The 22,351-nt window shown below is 33.3% G+C and overlaps 3 protein-coding genes across 6 annotated transcripts in view; 1 reads left to right on the top strand and 2 right to left on the bottom strand.

The window, feature by feature from the left end:
• Positions 1-326: 326 nt before the first annotated feature.
• On the bottom strand, positions 327-14,527 carry Alg9 (alpha-1,2-mannosyltransferase Alg9). 3 transcript variants are annotated; one of them, XM_087348889.1, is made up of 15 exons: positions 14,415-14,527; positions 14,116-14,272; positions 13,214-13,419; positions 12,205-12,318; positions 11,658-11,768; positions 10,917-11,004; positions 9,655-9,849; positions 8,321-8,437; positions 7,975-8,182; positions 7,269-7,410; positions 5,632-5,761; positions 4,276-4,406; positions 3,054-3,244; positions 1,265-1,476; positions 327-661 (listed from the first exon to the last, which is right to left on the bottom strand). In XM_087348889.1, the coding sequence occupies exons 1-13, from the start codon at positions 14,501-14,503 to the stop codon at positions 3,115-3,117; spliced, it is 1,818 nt and encodes a 605-aa protein (XP_087205015.1). In that variant the 5' UTR covers positions 14,504-14,527; the 3' UTR covers positions 327-661; positions 1,265-1,476; positions 3,054-3,114. The 3 variants fall into 3 exon arrangements, with proteins under 3 accessions (XP_087205015.1, XP_087205014.1, XP_021934232.1); XM_087348888.1 differs by having other exon boundaries at positions 3,115-3,244; XM_022078540.2 differs by lacking the exons at positions 327-661; positions 1,265-1,476; positions 3,054-3,244 and having other exon boundaries at positions 4,292-4,433.
• Positions 14,501-18,773, top strand: LOC110836872 (cilia- and flagella-associated protein 300). Of its 2 annotated transcripts, XR_015535176.1 has the most exons (6): positions 14,501-14,701; positions 15,248-15,402; positions 15,877-16,049; positions 16,513-16,685; positions 17,399-17,823; positions 18,143-18,773. XR_015535176.1 is itself a non-coding variant. In XM_022078541.2 (5 exons), exons 1-5 carry the CDS (start codon positions 14,502-14,504, stop codon positions 17,595-17,597), a joined length of 900 nt encoding a protein of 299 aa, XP_021934233.2. In that variant the 5' UTR covers position 14,501; the 3' UTR covers positions 17,598-18,773. The 2 variants fall into 2 exon arrangements, 1 of the variants encoding a protein (XP_021934233.2); XM_022078541.2 differs by having other exon boundaries at positions 17,399-18,773.
• The window catches only part of LOC110836865 (uncharacterized), a 153,054-nt gene continuing 149,466 nt past the window's right edge, over positions 18,764-22,351 (bottom strand). Inside the window, exon 15 of the mRNA XM_022078533.2 lies at positions 18,764-22,072. Coding sequence (XP_021934225.1) covers positions 21,950-22,072 — 123 coding nt within the window. The 3' untranslated portion in view covers positions 18,764-21,949. The remainder of the gene's footprint in view (positions 22,073-22,351) is intronic.

The following is a 22,351-nucleotide window of genomic DNA, read 5'->3' as shown; positions in this document are numbered from 1 at the left end:
ATATTGGGGGAGGAGTACAGATTTTTAAGCTCATCATTATGCAGCTTTCTCCATGCCCCATCGTTTTTTCTCTTAGGCCCAAATATCCTCAACACCCTATTCTCAAACACCTGCAATCTGTGTTCCTCCCTCTGGGTGAGAGACAATGTTTCGCACCCATACAACACAACAGACAAAATTATTGTTTTGTATACTTTAATTTTCAGGTGGGAAGACAAAATATTTTGAACTGAGAAGTAGCAAGCATTTCCAGAATTTAGTCTTCTCCTAACTTCCTCATGAGTATCATTTTGATTTGTTATTGTTGTTCCCAAAGAATTGAATAATAAAATTATCAATCATTGTCTTACTATATACATTTTGCTAAAAGACATAATACATTTTAAAAATTATGGTGAGAAAATAAGACTACTAAATAATATTCAGATATTTGTAAGACATCAGTGAAATGTTAAACAGAATTAGTTTTAATAATTGGTATTTAATGTTCTATCTTCATGTTCAACTTGCTGTAGTTTTCCCAAGGCCATTATGATGTACAAATCATTCATTTGACAAATGAAGGTCCAGAGCAGAAGATGAAAGATAAAGACATCAGATATTCCATTACCATGGAAACTGAAGTTTTTTTTAACTGTGCACTTCTGGTTTCTCATGGTGCCTGAAAACATATGTAAATTATAAATTTTATTGCTATGATCTTTGGTGACCAATTGACCACCACTTTCTGTTTTAAAGCATCCACATCAATCCAGGGTGATGTCCTGTCTAACTGTATCTTTATATTTATTTATGGATAACAATTAAAATATTAATTTTCATTACCAATATATGGTACATAGAATCTGTATTTTATATTCTTTGGGATCTAATCTGAAAGAACTATCCTTTAATTAATAACATGACCAGAATTAAGATTTTGTAACATCTAGTAAATCTGGCCCATTACAGTTTATAAACCCTTTTTGTTTTTATCATCTATTGGTGTGTAATATTGTATTTACATGTTGCATTTTACTGTTTGTTGTATATAAATGCTGAGATCTAAATATAAGACATGAAACATTCAAACAAAGTAACATAAATTGTGATGAAAGGCCTATTACATCCTAAATTCTTTTGCAGATTTCTAAAACAAGAGCAGCACTCATTGTTCTTTACAAACCCTGTTGAATTAAACAGCAACTTTTGTGACTATCACAAAAAATAATTTCAGTTCATAGAAGTAACACTTTCTTGATCACAATATAACACAAATACTTACATGGAAATGGTTTTGGTTGGTTTTTGTACAAAATATAAATACTTGTTAACAATACAAGTTCCAAAAAAATATTTAGTTATGTTACTGAGCCATGCTCAACAGACAGGTATAAACATGAATGCTGCACACAACTGGATGTTAAATGTGCTCTTTTGCCATCCGAAATTACCATTCAGTTTCTCTCACATAATTTTCTCACGTATAATTCAGATCTGAAACAATGAATAATTAACAAGATTTTTAGTCTGCTCCCAGAAGAAAATTTTGTTTGCAAGATGAGGAATATGAAATACATGCAGACATATATTAATACACAATTAGAAATATTAACTTCAGGGTTCCACATTTTATAATCAGAACTCCATCTTATGTTTGCAATAAACAATAACAGTACATAGTGTTTATGTAATTCTGTGTTTATCACTAAGACTGTAATTTTTAATTTTACATTTTAAGACATTTATTTAATTGAGAATTTCAAATTAGATGGGTATCCACCTGGTATGTCATTCTTTGTAGCCATTAGGTATCTGTCAAACTGTGAGATAATTTTGCCTAAGAAGAATCATTTCCATTTGCAACACAAGCTCTGTATGTTCAGCACCTTTTGTCGCACAAAAGAATGTAAATATCTCAGAGTTCTGACATGTAATTTTAAACAGACTGGCAGTATTTATGCTGCACTTTTCCGAAACTTGAAAGCATATTTGTAACAAACATCGCATGCAATGATTTCTTAAACAACATGAAGGCAATTCACAAATGTCACCATTTCCACCAGTTTTAACAAGAATCCCTTAAATCTTGATAGCGTAGGAAAGCCAAAGGTATGTTTTCTAAAAAATTATTATTAAGTCAATGCTACATAAATTACATTAGCTGAACAACCAATATTATTCAAAAACCAAATAAAATATTCTGTAGGAAATATTTTCACCTATATGATTGTTAAGTGTTTGAGTTTCAATTTTAATGTTAACTTTTCTGCATATGATGTGTAGTTTAATTCCAGAAGTATTGTCTTCATATTTTGTTGCATCTATGATTTTCACTAATATACAGGCAACTGTATAAAATAACTTACATTACTTCTGATTCACAAACAATGTGAAAGCTGATTAATTTTGCAAGAATCCATCACCTCAAAAATGATAAAACTACCAGCTGAGAAGACGAGATTCTTAGGAAGATGTAAAAAAGATGAAAAAATTCTGTATTGTAATAACAAGCCAACTATGAAGAACAATGGTTTACTTCTGTAACATCTGATTCAAAAGTATGCCTCACCATACTGATTTGAACTTGAATTTTCATGATAAACATTTACTGAAACAACATAAATATATAGGCTGACTGCTACACAAAATGTAATAATTCAGCCATCTAGCACTACTCAAATACCTACCATACATTAAGTGTGAAAGAACACAGGCTTATCTTAGGCAAGCCACAAGCTAACGATGTAGGTGTATGAGCAAGTATCTCAAGTGTGATCAAAATCAGACCAATAATTCTTGAGTTATGAGATAACACGATATGAAAATCCATTTTGTTTACTTATCTCAAAAAACTCAAGACTTAAGGAAAAAGCATACTGAGTATAAAGTATGTTTCACTTTATCTACAACTTTTCTTTGAAATGTGTTTTGCTCTGATAAGTATAGCAAGTTCCAATAAAGTTATGCACAGAAATGTGTGAAGGTCTTCCAGAAAAGTGGGTGTTACTTTGTTCATAAATGTCTATTATTAGAAAACTAAAGTAATTAAGTGCTTCCCAAATAGTCCTTGCCTGCATGACCCCACACAACTTCTGGTGACTGGAAAATATGCTGCCAATGAGTTAACCTCACCTATCTTGTTGGCAAAGGTTCCTTCTTGCCCCACTTAAACTTGGTTGACTGAAGAAGATTATAAGGGGCATAGCTGCAGAACTTGCTTGAAATGCCAGGAATGTAAAAAGCTCGGAAAAATGTGTGAGACCTGGAAAAATCAACAAATAAATACTGTACTAAGTTAGTCTCAAAATGTGATTTTTAATTCTTGAAATATAATATAAAGCTTTGTCAGATTTTCAACTGATAAAATAAACATTATGTCCAAAATCTGTCACTTCACTGGTATCATCAGAAAATAAAAATGATACTTTTTTCCTGTTAATACACAGTTTTAATTTTCTTCTAAAGTTAAACATGTGAAATGAAAAGTTCAATCTGCAAAATATTTAATATATACAAAGGTAAACAATTTTGTCTCTGATGACATTAATCTTGACTAGCCCAAGTATCACTTCCACATACCAAATTGGTCATGACAATATGTTAATGCAGGCCATAATTCTGAACTACAGTATTTAAATCTTAAAAATCAAATTTCATATACCTATAGTTTGTAGCATGGTGTGCTTAGGGGAGAATGGAGAAAATCACATAACAAAGAACTTACTAATTTCTATTCCTTTCTTATTATTGTTACGACTGGATAAGCATCTCAGATGGAAAAAAATACTGGCAAGGAAGTGTCTAGGAAAGTGAAAGTTTTAAAGAGAAAATGATAATAAATGTGTTCTTGTCCATGCTCATGTGTAGGTAAGAAAGGCAACCTCATAATAGTTATACTGTGATAGGACAGTATAACTGTTGATGGCTGGAAAAATTGCAGAAACAGATAATAATTTAATTCACCAGGGATGAATAAAATAAGAAAACTGAAAGATCACACTGGAATGAGAAATTCAAGCAGGTAAGCTGGATGGATTCTCATATAAATTTGGGGGAGGGGGAAACAACATAATAAAACATGTTCAATTTCCAAAGGCTAAAAATGTATATTTAAAAGGGACAATTTGTCTGATTGTTCTGAATACATATGCCTTGAAAGAATTAATTACATCTCAGTAAAAGGACATAACAGGTAAGCTTAAACACCATGTCTTCTGAAGATTACGGAATGGCCCTGTGCTGAAATCAGGAAAGTCAAGTTGTTATGTTGTAATGAAATGGATATAAACTCACCTTGCAGCATCTAAGAATGGAATAGACTTAATTACAGCCCATCTGTCAGTCTGTTGGGCATAGTTAGGTTCAAACTCTGTAGTGACACCTAAATCCAGGTCCACCAGAAAATGGCAGCGCTCTATGTCAAACTACAGACAAAAAAGCTGCTTTAATTTCTGTGAACATAAATGGTTGCACTGTATTTATTTAACTGTGTTTACTGCGTAATTTTTCCACCTGATGAGGAAATAAAATATTATCTTTTGTATTGTAGAAGTGTTTCCTTTCATTTACTTTGACATGATTATCATTGTTTAAACTGTTATGTTGCTTATATTTTTACTCCCTCTCCAAATGGACTGATGATTAAATTCTACTTCATGCTAAAAATAACCTTTACTGACTTCTAATTAAAAAGCTCTGGAGTCACTAATATCTTACTTAATTTTGTATTGTTTACACAGCTGTCTCCCTTCCCTTTTACACTCACCATCTCAATACACTGTCTGTCTACTTCAACAGTAGAATAAGTCACCAAGAAAAACAACAATGCATTTTGTCAAAACTAATTACACTCTTCAATTTGAAAATGTATTTTGTTCCAGCTTTAACACAGAAATTTTTAACAAGATTGAAATATGTACTCTCTAGAGTACACAAAAATTTCAGAGGTGTTCTTTATGCCACAATTGATAACATCAGCAGGGCAACCAACAGAATAACAAATATAACAATATCAAAAGCAACATTAATAGTATCCAAGGTCATTATTGCAACAGTAAAGGTATTCAAGCCTGCATTGAAAGATTACCTCTTTACTCACTCCTTCTATTCTGTAGATTATTTCATCTCTGCTGTAAATGTTTAAGCTTTATATCCATAATCTATGTATATGTAAAGCAAGTTTTGTAGTTATATTTAAAATTCTGAGGTTTATGTATTTTAATTTGTAAAATTATTTTTCATACTTGTATTGCAGAATCTGAAATTTATGTACATTGATATGTGAAATACGTTCTTGTACTTGTGTTGAAAGTTCTGAAGTGTATGTATATTGTATGAAATGACATGTTCTACATCCTTTGGTTGAGTCCTAAGAAGGATCTATGGAATGTAAATAAACTCTACTCTCTACTCTACTCTACAGTGTGATCAAAGATCACTGTTGCTAACAATGTGATGGATGTACCCATATGGTGTTCTTTGCTTATGCTGAAGTTCAAAAAACACCTTAAAAATAGTTCCGAAAGCATTATGCTTTTCTAATCTTGAGTGTGAATTACTAATACACCCCAAAATAAAATCCAGCCAGAAATTCCATTTGCAAACATTTAAAAATATGTACAAATGTTTTCCAATACAAATCAAACTCACATATCTGCTGGTCTCTTCCCTGTTTCCACTGTTCATGTGTGGAGGTATAATTGATGTTGCATTTGGCAGAGAACTGTATGGTTGTGGTAACTGTCCACGAAACTCAGATTTCAAAAACTGCAACTGCCATCTGAAATATCATATAATTAATTGATTTTTAAAAAACAAAGATGAAAAATTAGGAATAATAAGGTATAAACACTAGAAAAATATAACACTAAGACCTTCAATAAGTTGAAATCTAATAAGCCTGACTTCCATGGCAGAATTTAGTTTTAATGCCAAAATCTAGACATCACTGGGTTTAAACCTGAAACACTGATTTCAAATGCAAGCAATCAAGACAACTTAAATGGATATCACTTTCAAGGAGGAAAGAATGGTTTTGTTCACTTCAATAATGAAAATTATATGTGGGTTTTTGTTAAATAATCTTTTTATGTTAATTTATGTATGTGCAGCAACAACTCAGAGGCAAACTGATGTCAATGCTGATGTGTTTATAGACCTTTTCATTCTCATACACTATAGCTTGACCTTTGGACTAGTCTCAGGATTATAACTATAAGAAATTTGTCAGTAGTAGAAATTTATCATCAATTTGAGAAAGTGTATGAAAAAGATGTCATGAGCTGGCAGAGTGCAGCCAAATGGCATGCAGAGTTTCATAACTGAATAATGATTTCAAATGGCTTTGCAAAAAATTATACATTAATGACTACAGTTATAGCTGAATACACAGCATTAGTGATGATATTAATTCTTGATAAAGGAATGTAAGTGAATTTTCACACATACAACAATTGCTAACATCATCCATGACCTAGGGTTCTATAAACTCTGGGTCCTTAGGGCACTGATGAATGCTAAATGACATGGACAAATGTACTGTCACATGAGATGAATGTGGATTCTTTGCCATACTCTAGAAGCAAGCTGCATAAGCACGATATAATGTCACCAAAGATTGAGAAATCTGCTGCATAAACAATGAGTATGATGTTTTAGGACCTCAAGGCGTAGAAAGTAGCACAACAATTAAGTAATTCCTTGGTTTGCAACACTGAAATGCCTGCATATAGCTTAGTGTCATGCTCAACAATGTGCAACTGTACTCTGCCACCACAATCTAACAACTTCTAAACAGTTTGAATGGGAGATCTTAGAACAGTCTCCTTATAGTTCTGATGTAGCATCAAATTATTACCAGCACTAAAATAGAATCTGGGAAATTTAGAAGTGATGATAATTTGAAAACTAAACTAAAATGACAGTTGAAAGAACACTAAAACTCATCTCACTGTAAATCACTTTTTAAGAGGACTTTGTAGAGAAACAGTTCTGAAGGAGTACAAAGATAATGCATCATCCATATTGAGCATTCAGAGAATCACTTCAAGATGTATGCCTTATAAACTTCATTTCTGACTGGAATCATACATTTTTTTTAATGTTTTATGCCTTGTACAATTTAACTTGCCTTATTTTGAAGCCCTGAAGTTCCTGCATGCCACTTTAAGCAAGCATCTTTCTAAATAAGAGACTAAGATGTTGTTAAATAACCATAATTTCTCTTTATTGTCTTTCAGTTCTTGTAATAAATGATTACAGATTGATCACATTAATTTATGACTCACCGATTATCAGGCAGAAAGAAACTTGATGGAAAACGGTACCATTCCTTGCCAATGCATACATTAATGCTTTGGTCTGATGGCAGTTTCCTCTCTGTAGTTAAATTGTTGAGCTCCATAAACAGATCCAAAGGGGCATGGTACCCTGCATAAACATATCTCATTGTGTGAGCATGCAATGTGATCAAAATGTTATATATTTAAGGAGTTAAATTCACTTACATAATTCACAAGTATCCATGGTTGTCAGCTGGGTTGTGACCTTGCAGAAAACCAAGATATAAATGTTGCAGAAAGAGTCTGAAGCTGCATTCCCAATGTGTCATCACATCAATTTCACATTTAGAGTTACAATTATTCATTAAAACATTTTGCACAACTACCTTATACAAAAATTTATTTTCCTAAAACATTATACTAATAAAAATTCCATATTTTCCAAGACCTTCCTGATGTTCCCAAGTTACAAATTTGCAAAGCCATTGTGTTACTTTGTCAATGGCAAAATTGAAAACTAACATGATGTATGACATCTAACAACAAGCTATACATACCAAGTGTCACAAAAACGGGGCAATTAGGGTTTATCCTATTGCTGTCTGTAACTGAATCATTAACAGACAGATGGAAAGACACACAACTCATTAATGAAATGTATTTAGAATAAAAGCAATACACATCCTTGTAAAAAAATAATAATTTCTCTCACCATTGTAGATAGCAAGTATCCTTGCAACACTCAGAAAAGAACAGGTGAGAATCGCCAAAACCATAATTGGAGCAGTATGAGTTACATAATGAGTTCCTCTTTCAACATCTCGCACACAGAAGCAGAACCAAAGTTTCTGAATGGCATCTACTGTGATAGAACCACACAAGCAGATCAGGGGGTACACTGGGAACAGGAACCGTTCCTCCTAGAAAGATAATCAGATTACTTTTTACAATTTTCATAATGTTACTTTACTTTTACCCCATTTAAAAATACAATTTACCTTTAGTCTACCAAGCAATAATAATACAATAATATAAATGATAGGACATCAAAGACACACCTTGTGAGGCTGAACGAAGAATACAGCACCCCACAGATAAAGTGGCATGAGAGATAACCAATATGGAAAACAGGCAGGATTACGTGGTTTTGAAGGCACCAGCCATGCAACCATCATCTGCAACATACAATCAATATTATGCATTTGTAATAATGACAACGGTTCATGCACTAAAGTTCACACTTTCATGACACACAGCTAAAAACCCACTGCTCACTGTTAATCAGTCCTTACTGCACCATGGCTCTAGAATAAGTAACGCCATGTCCACACCTTCCAACTCTATTTCCCTAAGATTTATCCTAACACTTTGCTTGTTCCATTTAAAATACTAGTGTGTTTAATTAAAATCCATTAAGCAACAGAGCTTTTCTAGTGTGCAGAAGAGCAGAGAAAATATTAAATTTTTCTCAACTCAGAGTGAACAGACATTACAGTAAACCCTCATACAATGCAGGGGTTTAGACTCCTCGAGAATGGTACATTAGGTAAAACCACATTGTACAAAATTAATAGCTAATAGGTTAATTGGGATTATGTGAATGCAGCCTTATGAAGTCTCTCATTAATACCTAGATACATACATTTTTACACACACAAAACTGAATGGTCATATGTATACTGTATGTGAAATAAAAACACAACAAGACATAAAAGCATAATAAAACCACAAACATTATAGCACTTAGAAATGGTAAACAGTTTTGATGCCATACTGCTGTTTAAATATAACTTTTTTTAAAAAGAAAAGAAAGAAAAAAGAAAAGAAAGAAAGAAGCAAGAAATGGCCAAACTAATCCAACATGACTTTACTGAACTTAATGCAGTAGCACTGTAGTAGACAGACACAGAATGGTGAGAATTCAGAATTCTCACAGCAGTGAGTATGAAGATTATCGTGTTCCATGACAATTGCACCATGAGGTCTGGTAGAAGTCTACTAATTATCACTAAGTTAAAGTGTTAGTAAACTTCTACCACACTACATAGTGAAACATCCCAGAAGACAGACATCTTCAGACAAAGGGTGCTGTGAAAGTGATGGAGAGATCAGGAAAAAATACTAGAACATGTGCTGGCAGGTTGTGTACATTAAAATTGTTCACATTCAGCAAGTAACTGTTTGCATTTATTTCTGCATGTATGGGGAAATCTGCACTGGACAAAGGTTTACTCTAATTCAGGATGTGCCCAACGAAATATTATTGTCATGTGAACTTTCAACTAAAATTACCTGTTTTGCATTAAATTTAAAACCCATCATCATATAAATTCTACTATTATAAATAATAATATATGTAGATTATAAGTAATACTATATGCCAAACACTTACCAACATGACAGGTGTTAATAAAGCAGCAACAAAGACCAAGTTGAAATTAAGAAACACATTAATGAAGTAGAAATGGAACGGTTCAGTGCCATACAAATCTGGTCCATGAGACGTGAATACATTGTAATACACTATGTTGAATGGAGCCACCACCAAACGACCAAAGTATGAGGAGTCTAATTTTACCATGGGTAACTGCAAATCATAACAAGAAATCAATTAGCTAGGCTATTCCATCCATCCAATGGCACCACAGCCTGAGTCAGGCCTTGGCCTCCTCCCATGTGGGAGCTTTCCTAGTCTTTGAAGTGTGCATCTGTGAGTAGTGAGTGACAAGCCCAGTGCCTCTGCACAATTTCTACTCAATCCTGATTTGTCTGCTAGATTCATCTAGTAGAAAATCAGGAGAGACATGGGTGAGAAATGGCCACTCAATTTTGCTTACAAAACATCTCGTTCATGCTCGTAAGGTTCTTTTACATGCCATAAATCTATGACATGGGACTGCAAGCTTTACTTCCCCTTTGAAGGAAGTTGTGTAAATTAGGCACACACTTATCTACTGCATACACTACCAATTACTGGTAAGAAATTTAGCAAATAGCTCAAGGGAGTAGGACTTCATATACTCTTAGTGGATGGTTCTACATGTTACCCACTGTCTCTATTTTAAAATTTAAAATCTTAAATTAATCCCACCATTCACTCTATTATATTGGTTATCCTATTTAATGTGCCACAGATTGTGGTTTTGTGTTTCACTGCTTATTTTGCAGTGTTATTTGCTAGCTGATGCTGTTCTTCTATATCTTGTATTTTCTGCCTGCTTCTATACCTAAGTGATGAAAAATAGCTTATCTGGCATGCTTACAGAATAGACATCTCCCCTTCTCACTCTTTTTTGTGTTTTACCTGAAGATAAACAAAATCCAGTTTCCAAAACACAGTGTGTGTTCTACCTTAAGGCAGAGACAAAGCTAGTTTCCAAAACTCTGTATTTCTATTTAATCTTGAATGTTAAGACAATATATAATGTACAAATAGAAGACCCAAAGAGTGGTAACACACCACTGTCAACAAATTCTGAACCATAATCCATATACTGTGTCCTTCACTGGACTCTTATTCTGTGTCAAATATTTCCATCTTCCCTTACAATGTTCTATATTACCAGTCATTTTAAAAACACATTAATTCAATAACAGAGAAAGGGAAACAACGTACACATATCAAAAGTAAATTTACACATACGTTATACTTACAAGAATAACTACTACAGATATTACACTCCACTGGAGGAATTTGATAATTTCCCTTCTCTGGAAAAGCATGTCAACTGCTATGGGAACTCTGTAAAATATTAAAGTAATGAAATTTTATTTCACAAGATAGAAACATATTTCATTATCATAAGGACAATTTTGTTACAAATAAGGTTAATAGTTTTATGAAGAAAAATCTTAAACATAAAGCAGTCCAAACTGAAATCCTCAAAAATTAAACCAGTCAACACTGCCTATACTCTAAATCTGGGGAGACAAAAAAACACTTCAAACAGAAACTTCCCTCGTATGTAACAACCACCATGACAGACCATTAGGTCAATCCAGTTGTGTATTTGCTTATTAGGAGTAGTCTAAGTGAATTATGTACATCAAAATGTGGAAATGTTCCCTTGGCAACTAGCATTTTGATGTAAATGAAATATACCAGTTTAATTCCATCACCAGCAGAATGAATTCTACAAGAGCTCTCATTCCTAGTTGTAATCCAGCCATAAGAATCATATAAATTTGGTCTCCACTGCTCAATGCAGTACAATTTGAAAGATTTGTCACATATGTTTTCCAATTTCTATTCTGGAAAAAGAAAAATACAACAGATAACCTTTAAAAGGGTTGCTGAAATTCATGGAAATACATTTTTCTGCATACAGATATATTAATAAGATTGGAGCATATTATGTAAATATTCCACTACATAAAAATCATAAATTATCTTACCCTATCAACACAGCAAAAGGCCAGCTCAGAAATGTTGAGAGTGCAGTGGTAAATATGGCAAGTTCATATTTTCTATTATACCATGCTCCAAGGGATACCAGGCACATATACCTGTAAATAAATAGATCACAGAAACTAAACAACAATTTCAATTTTAAACAGTATCCATGAAATCAACCCAACAGATCTCACCTTAGAATCTTTGTAAGATGTAAGAATAACGCTACTTTAAAATAACTGCTATGCCACCATTAACTGATGAGGGCAGGTACAATAAAAAAGGAATGTAAAATAAAATTACTTCATCTGTCAAGAAACTATACCACAAATGTATTAACCTTGTGCAAATTCAGTACAACATTACTCCTCCCAAGCATCCATATGCTTCAAACCAAACAATTTTAACTGTTTATATGTCACAAAAACATATTTCTGCCTTTTATAAAATTCTACCAGTTAATAATGAACAGTAGTTAGCCTCTTCTAAAATATCAAAGGATTCTTCTATATGCATTCTTTCACGTACAAAAATTATAATGGTTCTCACATGGAAAATGATGAAGGCAGGAAAGCTGTACTTGATATGAACATCCCAGCACTAGATACAAGAAATGCCAAAGCTAAACGACCAACTTGAACTCCAAACTCACGACAGATACTCCTAGAATACAAACAGAAAACAAACTTTTATATACATCACTATCAGAACCACAGATAAAATAAATTTTGCACTAAACTCAGTAAATATCAGAAAGGGGTTTACTACACTGGAATTAAGCTATTTCCTTTCGGAGCACTTTCTCTAGAGTTCTTGTTGTTCTTTCTTGATAATTTCGCGTTTTTCGTCTATCGGTTTCTGTTGATATTTAATACTTCGTTTTTCAGCATGTTTTTTTTTGCTCTTCTGTTCTTATTGAATAAGTTTTTCTACATGTGTTCTTAATATGGTGTGTTGTTAATATGGTCTCGTTTAACAATGTAAGTCTTCTTTCGCTTTTCTTTATTTGTTAAATAGTTCTAATGTTTTAGTTCTTTACATCGCTGTTCAGAGGCCAACTGTTCTTAGTCAGTCACCTTTCTATGTCCAACTCCAGTCACCTTTCTATGTCCAACTCCACCCTTGCAAATCTTCGTCTATGCTATGACATGTTCTACATCCTTGGCTTAGGCCTCTGAAGGATTTATGGAATGTAATAAATTCCAATCTATTCTATGCAAACTGCAGAAACATAAAATCCAATAATGCATAGTCAGGGCTACACTACAGAAATTGAAACCTTTCACTGGTTATAACACTGCTCAACATACAGCCTTTTTCACACTGGAGTCTTCAGATTTGCACAGAAAGGGCTGATGTTCAAAAGAACAGAAAAATTGCAATAAAAGAAAATGATTCACTGTTCCCACATCTTAATTTCCTGTTTGAAGATGCGAGTAGCAAATCTTACAGATGATACAGAATAATAAATATAACCAATATAAATTATCTTAATAGTAAGTACTGTAATTTGTTTGGTGGCTAATTTAAGATCATAACATCATGTTTATACACTTACTTGTAGAAATAGACTTCACATAAAGCACAGAGCAGACCAAGTAGACAACGTGAAAAGTAGAAAATAAGAAGCCTGTTTGGCTGGAGAAGTTGATGGTATAGCCATGCAGGGACCACATGAATCAACAGATATGTATATGAGCGAAGAGCATATTCTGGGCTATATTCCCATGTCTGAAATCCCTTACCAAACAGCAAATAATGACTCTGGAACAAAATTTTAATGATAAAGGGCAGAAACCAGCATCTCAGGCATAAACTTACATTTACATGTTACCAATAAATTATGCTATGTCATATTACAAGTACAGACTGCAGTTTGTCAGTCCTTCCATTCCAGTAATTAAAGAATTAATGTTTATTAGTTTCTAGTGCTGTAACTTATATTATAACAAACAAGTCATGCGTTACCTTTTTGTTAACTACAGAATGTCCCATAATCTGAAACCATACACAATACAGTGGATTCCAGATAATTGGAACACATCAGGACTAGAACACTTTGGCCCCATTAAGCGGCTGACCCAATCATGCGAAGTTCAATGTAAAGAGTTAAAAAGGTTTGTTCTTTAAGATTTGCTCCAAATAAATGGCTGCCCTGATTAACTGACGGCCAAATTAACTGGAATCTACTGTATATGTCTTCTTTTTATTGCAACTGCGAGTGATGGCACTCAGTAAAGAATAACATACTGAAGTAATTCTGCTATAGGAATGTCACAGTCAACATGAATATACAGGAGTTGCTGGACATATTGAGCATGTTTTATAACTACAATACTGTCATTGGTTCCAGACTTAAGAAATTCTGTATAATGTAGAATTACTTGCTGAAGTGGCTTCAACTCCCTACAACAGCGAAATGTCTGAGTTTACCTGAAATTAACAAATTAAAAAACTTACTGGTTCCCAATAATTAAATGTTTCATCACAGTCAGAAATGTAATTCCATATTGCTGCACAAAATCGTGCTGACAACAACGCTTTGAAGGCTGTATCGCCACTTGGATAAACAATTCCTATGTCTGCTGGATTCGGAACTGAAGAAACTTCTTCAGTCCTAAAATAAACACATAAAAACAACCTGTATGTAAATGTAACCTAACTTTAATTGAAGTGGCTAGAATTAACAGGTACACTGATTTATCTATTTCATACAGTTACCAATGATAAATTACGAACTAATACATTAATAACTTTACCTCCCCAGTCCTGACGGTTTTCTACCACTTAACTTTTTCTGTTCTCTTTTCCCAATTAGCTGATTACGTTGACGCACAGAAGGCGCCATGACGGATAATCGCACGCGCTTGCAAGATTTCTGCTATCGATTTCTTCTTATAATACGTTCGTATTTCCAGCTGCCATGGATTTTCCAGTTGCTTAGCAACACGGTAAACATGGAAGAAGAATATACTTTTGTATATGTTGAAGATAAAACTTACAAGTGGTTTCATGACCGATCTATTCAAGAATTATTAATGAAATGGTTGGTTAATTTACGTCAAACACATGTTTAAAACCCATTTCTAAAATGTGACAGCTAATATTTTCCACTGACAGCAGACGACTGAGTCTCAGAAACTATGTATACATATTGGAGCAGAATCCCCTCTCCTCAAGGAAGTATTTAGAGCTGTGTAGTGACAAGCATAATAAATATGAAATGCATTAAAAATGTTAATTGGAAATCCCTATGAATTACACTACGTTGGTGATCAAATTTTAAATGGGAAAATTACATCAAAACATATTTTTGAAGTATCAGTTGTTAAGATTTGACAAGAGTATTTTCCATGGGCTTTCTTGATCAGCTGATTATTATCAACTGTTCAACAAAGACCACATTCATGGAATTAATTTCCTCATCCATTGACAATCCAGTAGTAATATTACTAGTAACCCACATCACCATTTTTTAAAGTACATAAAAACAGTTATCATTCATATCAAAATTCTAGTATCTGTGTTGTCCATTTCAAGGTCCTGTCCTGAGTCAAAGTCAAGATACCTAATTTTTCATGTTTGATTTCAGGTCAATGAAAGGAAACTTTAAATTACAAACATATTGTTTTAACCAGCCTTTCCAACCATATCAAAAACAAGTACTTGCAGATGCTTTCTTTGGTGACCCTATAGTAACATCTACACTACAAGGAATGTCACTGAACAATACATGGGCTCCAGTTGGTAAGTTAGTAACAATTTAAAAGCAAATCAGGGCAGTCAACAGAATTTCCAAATATTGACCTGGTAGCTGATCTTAAACATCCTTGCATACTTCCTTTTTGTTGGAACAGTTTTTCCATTAATTGTTGAGCATTAATGTTTTGTATTACAGTGTGAAAGTCTCCTGTAATTGGAGGTAAATAAATCAAAATGTCTTTTTTTCTCATTTCATAAAAAACTCACAATATTTGTACCCAGACATTTAAAAATATATGGTAAGCAATAATGAACAAACTTACAGAATTTTATGTATCAAGTATATAAACATAACTGTATTAACTAAAGGTTTTACTGTTTATATCCTCAAAAATGAAAGCAAGGTGTCACATCAGATCCAGTGTAGCCAGGTTGTTTCTTTCAAACACTTCATTTCCATTTGAGTGGAATTTGTATTTCACCACATCAGAACTCAGTATTTGATATTCTTTTCAATAGGTGTTACAGCTACATCAGTTGATGTGGAACTTGTCCCATGTTCTGTGACAACCATGTCTATGTTTAGTTGCCTGCAGAACTCATCGAATGGGATTGTTAGAGGTGATGGATGGCTTATGCAATGCCCATATGATGAAATTGATAACTACACTGTGACTGATGAACTAAGAAATGTAAGAACTTTCCTACTCACATAAATTTGTTTGAAGATAATTTTATCTGTATAAAAAAATTATGTTTCTGGCTGTCTCCATTTTTGGGTAGAAGGAAAAGGTACTTATTCTTTAATGCCTGTCACATGAATCCATTCCTGGTCACTTCAGTGACGAAGAATAGCTTTATCTAACATTCCCTAAGAGTCTGTACAATGGTAAGATTCAACACAAGTGAATATTAAATATTTGGTAGCTATACAAATATGGGTATTTCATTATTATAAGAAGTAATGAATAAAATCTGCATAGATATTTGGTATAGAGCGTTCTGGATGAGATCACAAATTCTTGCCCCCCTCCCCCCAACATGTCAAGTACAAACTTTGAACTGTGTTCTTCTAAACACTAGATTTGGAAATCAGATATCTCAAGCCTGGTCTGTACCACTTTTTATTATTATTGTTTTCATGTACTGTTACAGATGCTAATAAACAATGAATGTCCAAATTACAAGCTAATTTCAGAGGAACATCGTACTGAGTTTTTGTTTCATCTCTTTAAACACTTGTGCCTTGGAGGACAGTGGTGTCAGTATGAAGACAACATAAAACCATATCTTAGCACAACAAAACTACTCTATAAAGATATTATTAGGCAAGTATAACATTAAATTTATTAGAGACTGGGGGGGGGGGGGGGGTCAAGTGTATTTGAGATGTGTGTGCTGAAAACAAGGTGACATACAATAAACGTTCTATCTTATGACAAGTGACTTTAGATAATGCTTCTTAAATGTGTGTTGTATGTCTATGGACACTTTTCTAGTGTAATTCCTAATTTAAACAAAACTCACACTGAACTTACCATTTTTCTGAAAAAGGCTCAATATACAAAAATGTATATGAAATGCAAGATCCATAACTTTCATTCCATATTTTTTCAGTACAATATATATTTAACAAAATATATGGAAATACATTTTGTGACTCACCTCAGTGGTATCTGTACTGATTGCCTTTGGAGTAAAAGATTTTTCTGCTGTGAATGAACATGAAGGCTAGTACCCAAATATGCAAGATTGTAAATAATGGATGGGAAAAATGTCTAATATAGGTTGGGAGCACATTCTTCCATTCTTGTTTAATGTTCCACAGAAAGATTCATAGGTTTTTCTGGAATACTGTTACAGATATCAAGTGCCTTTTCATTTATCCTGTTTTGAATTTGTTTTTCATCACTTTATAAGCCTGGTATCTTCTTGAACTCATAGTTTAAAAAGAAGTTTTCCAGAGATGTAAGTGTTAGTCCTTTTGAACACCACAGAGCTCTTGTTTATATTCCATATATATTACATTTTTGTGTTACAGAGTGCAGAAAAATCCAGCTACAAAAGAAGTGAGTGTAGTTTCCACAGTGCTAAAAGTTGTAGCAAGAGAAAATGACAGAATGGCATACTTTCCATGTAACCCAGAAAATGAGCAGAATTTTGCTTACCTCATTGTTGATCCCCTGAATCAACAGATTACTACTTTAGTACACCATTATGGTGGAACTTTTCAATGCTAAAAAATGGAACATGGAAAAGTTCTACATACAAACTTGAAGTTTTCAAATGGTCTGCAATATATCCACAAACTCATCTCACAAGAGCAATTTAAAGCACTGTCATATGTGTTGTACATGCATACACACATTGCATTTATTGTATATAAAATAAATATCGTTAAGACAGTTGTGATGTCTTGCACTGTGTGTGTGGGAAGCACATGAGATATACTGCTAATGAACACAGGCAAGTTATCAGCATCCAGTGTTCAATTCCGTGAGTTAAACTAAATATAGAATCTGTATGTTGTACAAGAATCTGAATCCTCCTTTTGATATCATGGCACTGAAGTCTAGAACCAGAAAATTATTTTTGTGGAAGAATGTTACCTAAGGTCAGTTTACAAACATAATGCATACTGGCCCACAGAGATCTCAGAGTGGAAATCATTTTACTACTATGTTTAAGGCAAAAGGTTGAAGTCAGATTATTTTTGTGGTTTTGGAAAAGATTCATTGTTGCATTAATTTACTTTAATGTGTCCAACATTTCATTTGGTTTTCAGATTACACAAGATTTATTTATTCAGTCTGTTACCTCATATGTATTAATGGAATGACACACCACCATGATCTTTGCACGATTAAAAGTAAGCCTCACAATGCAATTTTATACTATTCCTTCACTCTGAAAAGAATCCACAAGATTGGAGGAAAGAACTACACAACTTGAAGACTTAAAACATATAAATCATAGTAAATAAATGTAGTAATAAGTAATGAACCAATGGAGGGAGGAATATGACATTTGGTATGAAGAAAAATTATAAAAACACCTACAAGTAATGTGTTTCCTCATACAGAAAATATAATAATTTATATGTAACATATTTACAACTGCAAGCAATAAGAAAAGAATGAGATGTGTAGGATTCCAACCTATAAGCATTTTCTCAAAAGCTTAGCATGCACACCCATCAGCTAAATTACATTTTGCTTTTAGAAAATAAGCATAAATTTAAACATAAACATTAACAACACAAGATCTGTAGGACTGGAAGGATGTGCAATAGGAGATTAGGTTTTGATGTCTGTCTGGAACTCTTTTTTTATCTGGCCTTTTTGTAAAGAAAATGTTATGTATTGTTTATTGTATGTTATGCAATATAAAATAAAAACTGGAAATGTGTGGATTAATTCACTTTCTGTACAGTACAAGCCAAATTTATTCTAACAGTATTTATACAGCCACTCCAAGAAATCATCATACCAAATGGAACTTCACAATTAATAAAACAAAGCATATTGTACACCTTAATTTGAGTATCACGAATATAAATATTCATTTGAGAGATCTTCTGCCAGATACCGATTTCAATCGTACACACTTATAATGCCAAGCATGCAAGCCATTCACACACATTCCATCCAATATCATCAGGAACATTTGTTTTCCTATAAAGCTATTCCTGCATATTACTTAGAACATAGCTTTATGTTAAGTATATGAAGAACACTGTTTTAATTATAAAAATACTTTCATAGACAGTGGTCACCTGGGCTGTTGCACCATCTCTTTTGGATGCACATCAATGTTTCAAAGGACACACTGCCTCCATCTTCAGCCACAAAAGATTCATAGTGCAAGAACCAAGAAGACCACGACCTCAAATCCTACAAATACATTTTTTTCAAGTTCCTCAAGCCCTACATTTTCCTGGATCAGACAGAGTTAGTGAAGTCTGTCAAACACGTTCCTTTTTCACACAATGCGATCCCACATTTGACAAGAAATGATAGTTTATTGATATTAGGGAACAAATGAAATCATGTATTATCATATCTAATTAACCAGCAGTCATTAGCAGGCTGTAAAGTTTACACTTTTCAAATGTTTCTTGTACACGTCCAACTTAAAATAAAAACAATCATATTATTCTTCTTAATACACATCTACTTCAAGTAAGCTCACTCAATTATGAAATTTGGTAAAGATTCCCAGATAAACACATCTCCTGTTTAGAACACAGCACCACAGAGCATATAATCAGTATTGCAATTACAACACTTATATTTCAATGCAAAGTTTCACTTCACTGAGGACTATATTTCAGGCCTGTCAAACCTTTCTTATGATTCCAAACCACTAAAATAAACATATTTTACTTTCAAATATTCTATAGTATATTTTCCTTCTCAGAATGAGATATAATAATTTCTAAATGCAAATAAATCTACCACAGGCAGCATCAAGGTGCACTGTGGGCAACATTATAACATGAGCTACATACGAACTTCAGAAATCATAAAATATGATTCATCACAGTTTGGCCCAGTAAAAGTACTGATTATAGTGACAATTGATACTTTGGCACACAGAATAGACATATTTACATTATAAGGGGACAAGAACCGTGGAAAGAATGCGAGTCAATACTAGTCATCTCCCACACAATTTATTCCTTAGTACATGGGTTCATCCTATGAACAAAGCACAGTATTATAACTTATTAAACCTATCAAGTCTAACTTCTCAAATAATTAACTTGGAAAGACTGGGAAGAAAAGTACCAGATTTCCTTTTGTAACTACTGCTGACATACATTGCAACAGGGAAAAGGTAAGGTATATATGAGGAAGGGAATCCTAATTTGCACAAAATTGACCACAGCTAGCCGCAGACTAGCTACAGCCACCAAACCATCGGATCAATAGCTAAGTGCATAGTTCTACTATGTGAATAACAGCATCTAGTGCAGTATCGCTTTAAATACTTTTATGAAATGCCTTATTTATTTTCTAAATCCAGTTTAAACCAGTAGATTAAATGAATTAATTTCCTTGATGCCACTGATCACCTCTTGAGGTTGAAACGCGTATGGCAATAGTGTCTTTTTTATAGTGTTAATAGTTGTTTGTTTACTTATTTTATATACAAAAGTGACTGTTTAACATAATTAAGATAATAATTAAATCCAATTGTTTCTAAACCTGTCTTTAAATACCCACTAGAAGAAAATCATTTCATACAGTACCAAATACCTGTACATTCATGAGAACAATGACTCTGTGAGAGAATCCAAATTAACCAATTTGTCAACCATAATATGACTTACATTCTCCAAAAATGTATTACTTTTCTTCCAAGTTTTCCCAGTATGTACATTTAATGGAAATATCTATTTGTCATTTTCAGTCATATCAAATTTACAGAAATCTAGTATAATTTATGTCTCGTGAGATAAAGTTACTTTATTAATCTGTTCCCTTAATGTACTGGCTTACAATATTAGGTTAATGGTCTAAAAGCTTGGAAGCTTTCAACCTTTATTGTACAAGAACAGGAGATTGGCCGGACTTTTAACTTTAAATCCAGTGTTAAGAGATTATCGGTAAACTAAAGAGCCATCATCTCACCTACCTGAAACATATGCTTATTATTAATTATTTGGTTGTGGTATTTAAAAATAACTGTGTAAAACTGCTCATTAAGGTAGGTTTACATCTGGAAACATGTATCAGAATATGTATGACACACGTCTTCTGGCAAACTGCACAAATGCTTACAAATTTTTGCATGAGAAATCCCTCACATCCACTTCTTCACCTAATATTATTAGGGTAATAAAACTGATTGTGAGATGGGCAAGGCATGTTGCATTCGTGGGAAAGAGAACACTTGTGATATTTACATTTAGATGTCCCAACAATATAAAAATTTATCTTGAAGAAGTGGAGTATGTTGTGGACTGGATTAATCTAGCTCAGGATATAATCCAGTAGCAGGCATTTGTAAAAACAGTAACCAACTTTCACGCTGCATAAATAGGAATGGATGATCTTAACCAGGTTAGTAAGTAAAGCTTCTCAAGAACTCTGCTAGTTAGTTTAAGTTGTTACCATTCTAATGAATGTGACACTGAAGTACCCTTAAAGAATGTTTAACATATTCACAATGATCTGAAAAATCTTTGGTTATAGCATTTCTCCAACCTGGGAAAGAAAATCAACAAACAGAAAGTAATAATGAGATCAAATATGCTGGATTAGCAAGCCAGCTGCATAAACCAGTCACAGGCAATCTTAACTATAATGATAATATATTACTTATAAGTTAAATAATATAAGCCTTATTAGACACAGTGAACTGTATAACAGGGATGAATCCAACCATACTCAATCTGGAGAAACTATAAAACTCCTCACCTTTCATAAATATGGATCATGTTAGCACAACAGAAATTAGATTCCTTTCTGCTGCCCATTATCACTGCTAATTGTGACCATTTTTGTTATCTCATCTGTTTTCTGGCTTATTATGACCAAAAATACATATAAGGTTACCCACTCTTTACTCAATGTTTCAGGTATTCCTATTCTTTTGGTGGCTGAGGCAGAGGTGCCTTGCAAAAGCAATAAGGAAGTAAGTGATGCTGCGAGTGTTCAATACAGTGTGCTGCTGACCCATAACGGTTGATCCGACTTATATCTGAGATCTGTGAATTAAAACACAACCTGAATTTTACCAATAAGTTCAAACTGAAGAAATAATCATATTATGATCTATTTGGAATTCCTGTACAGTGTGCTACACATATATACATGCATAATTACTGTGGACAGGAAGAAAGCTTTTGGTACACTGTGATTCCAGGATACTTGTACTGAGCTCACATTATAAGTGTGATACATAATTCACATCAAACAAATGCGACTCATGTATAAAAGAACACTGACACTAAAAAAAGAAAATAATAAAAATGTGTGTATTGTAA

Source organism: Zootermopsis nevadensis, unplaced genomic scaffold (assembly GCF_977971745.1).
Source record: "Zootermopsis nevadensis isolate Lab colony 2312 unplaced genomic scaffold, Znev_1.0 Znev_ptg000013l, whole genome shotgun sequence".
NCBI classification, from domain to species: Eukaryota; Metazoa; Arthropoda; class Insecta; order Blattodea; family Termopsidae; genus Zootermopsis; species Zootermopsis nevadensis.
The sequence above is the reverse complement of the archived record's forward strand: the minus strand, read 5'-3'. Positions and strand labels throughout refer to the sequence as shown.

Coding starts and splice junctions, on each gene's coding strand:
- Alg9 (XM_087348889.1), bottom strand. CDS start 14,503: ATGGCGCCTTCTGTGCGTCAACGTAATCAGCTAATTGGGAAAAGAGAA. Junction 14,273..14,414: donor AAACCGTCAGGACTGGGGAG/GTAAAGTTATTA, acceptor TGTTTATTTTAG/GACTGAAGAAGTTTCTTCAG. Junction 7,411..7,974: donor GATACTTGCTATCTACAATG/GTGAGAGAAATT, acceptor ATGTTTATGCAG/GGTACCATGCCCCTTTGGAT.
- LOC110836872 (XM_022078541.2), top strand. CDS start 14,502: ATGACGGATAATCGCACGCGCTTGCAAGATTTCTGCTATCGATTTCTT. Junction 15,403..15,876: donor CAATACATGGGCTCCAGTTG/GTAAGTTAGTAA, acceptor TCTTTTCAATAG/GTGTTACAGCTACATCAGTT. Junction 16,686..17,398: donor CTCTATAAAGATATTATTAG/GCAAGTATAACA, acceptor TTTGTGTTACAG/AGTGCAGAAAAATCCAGCTA.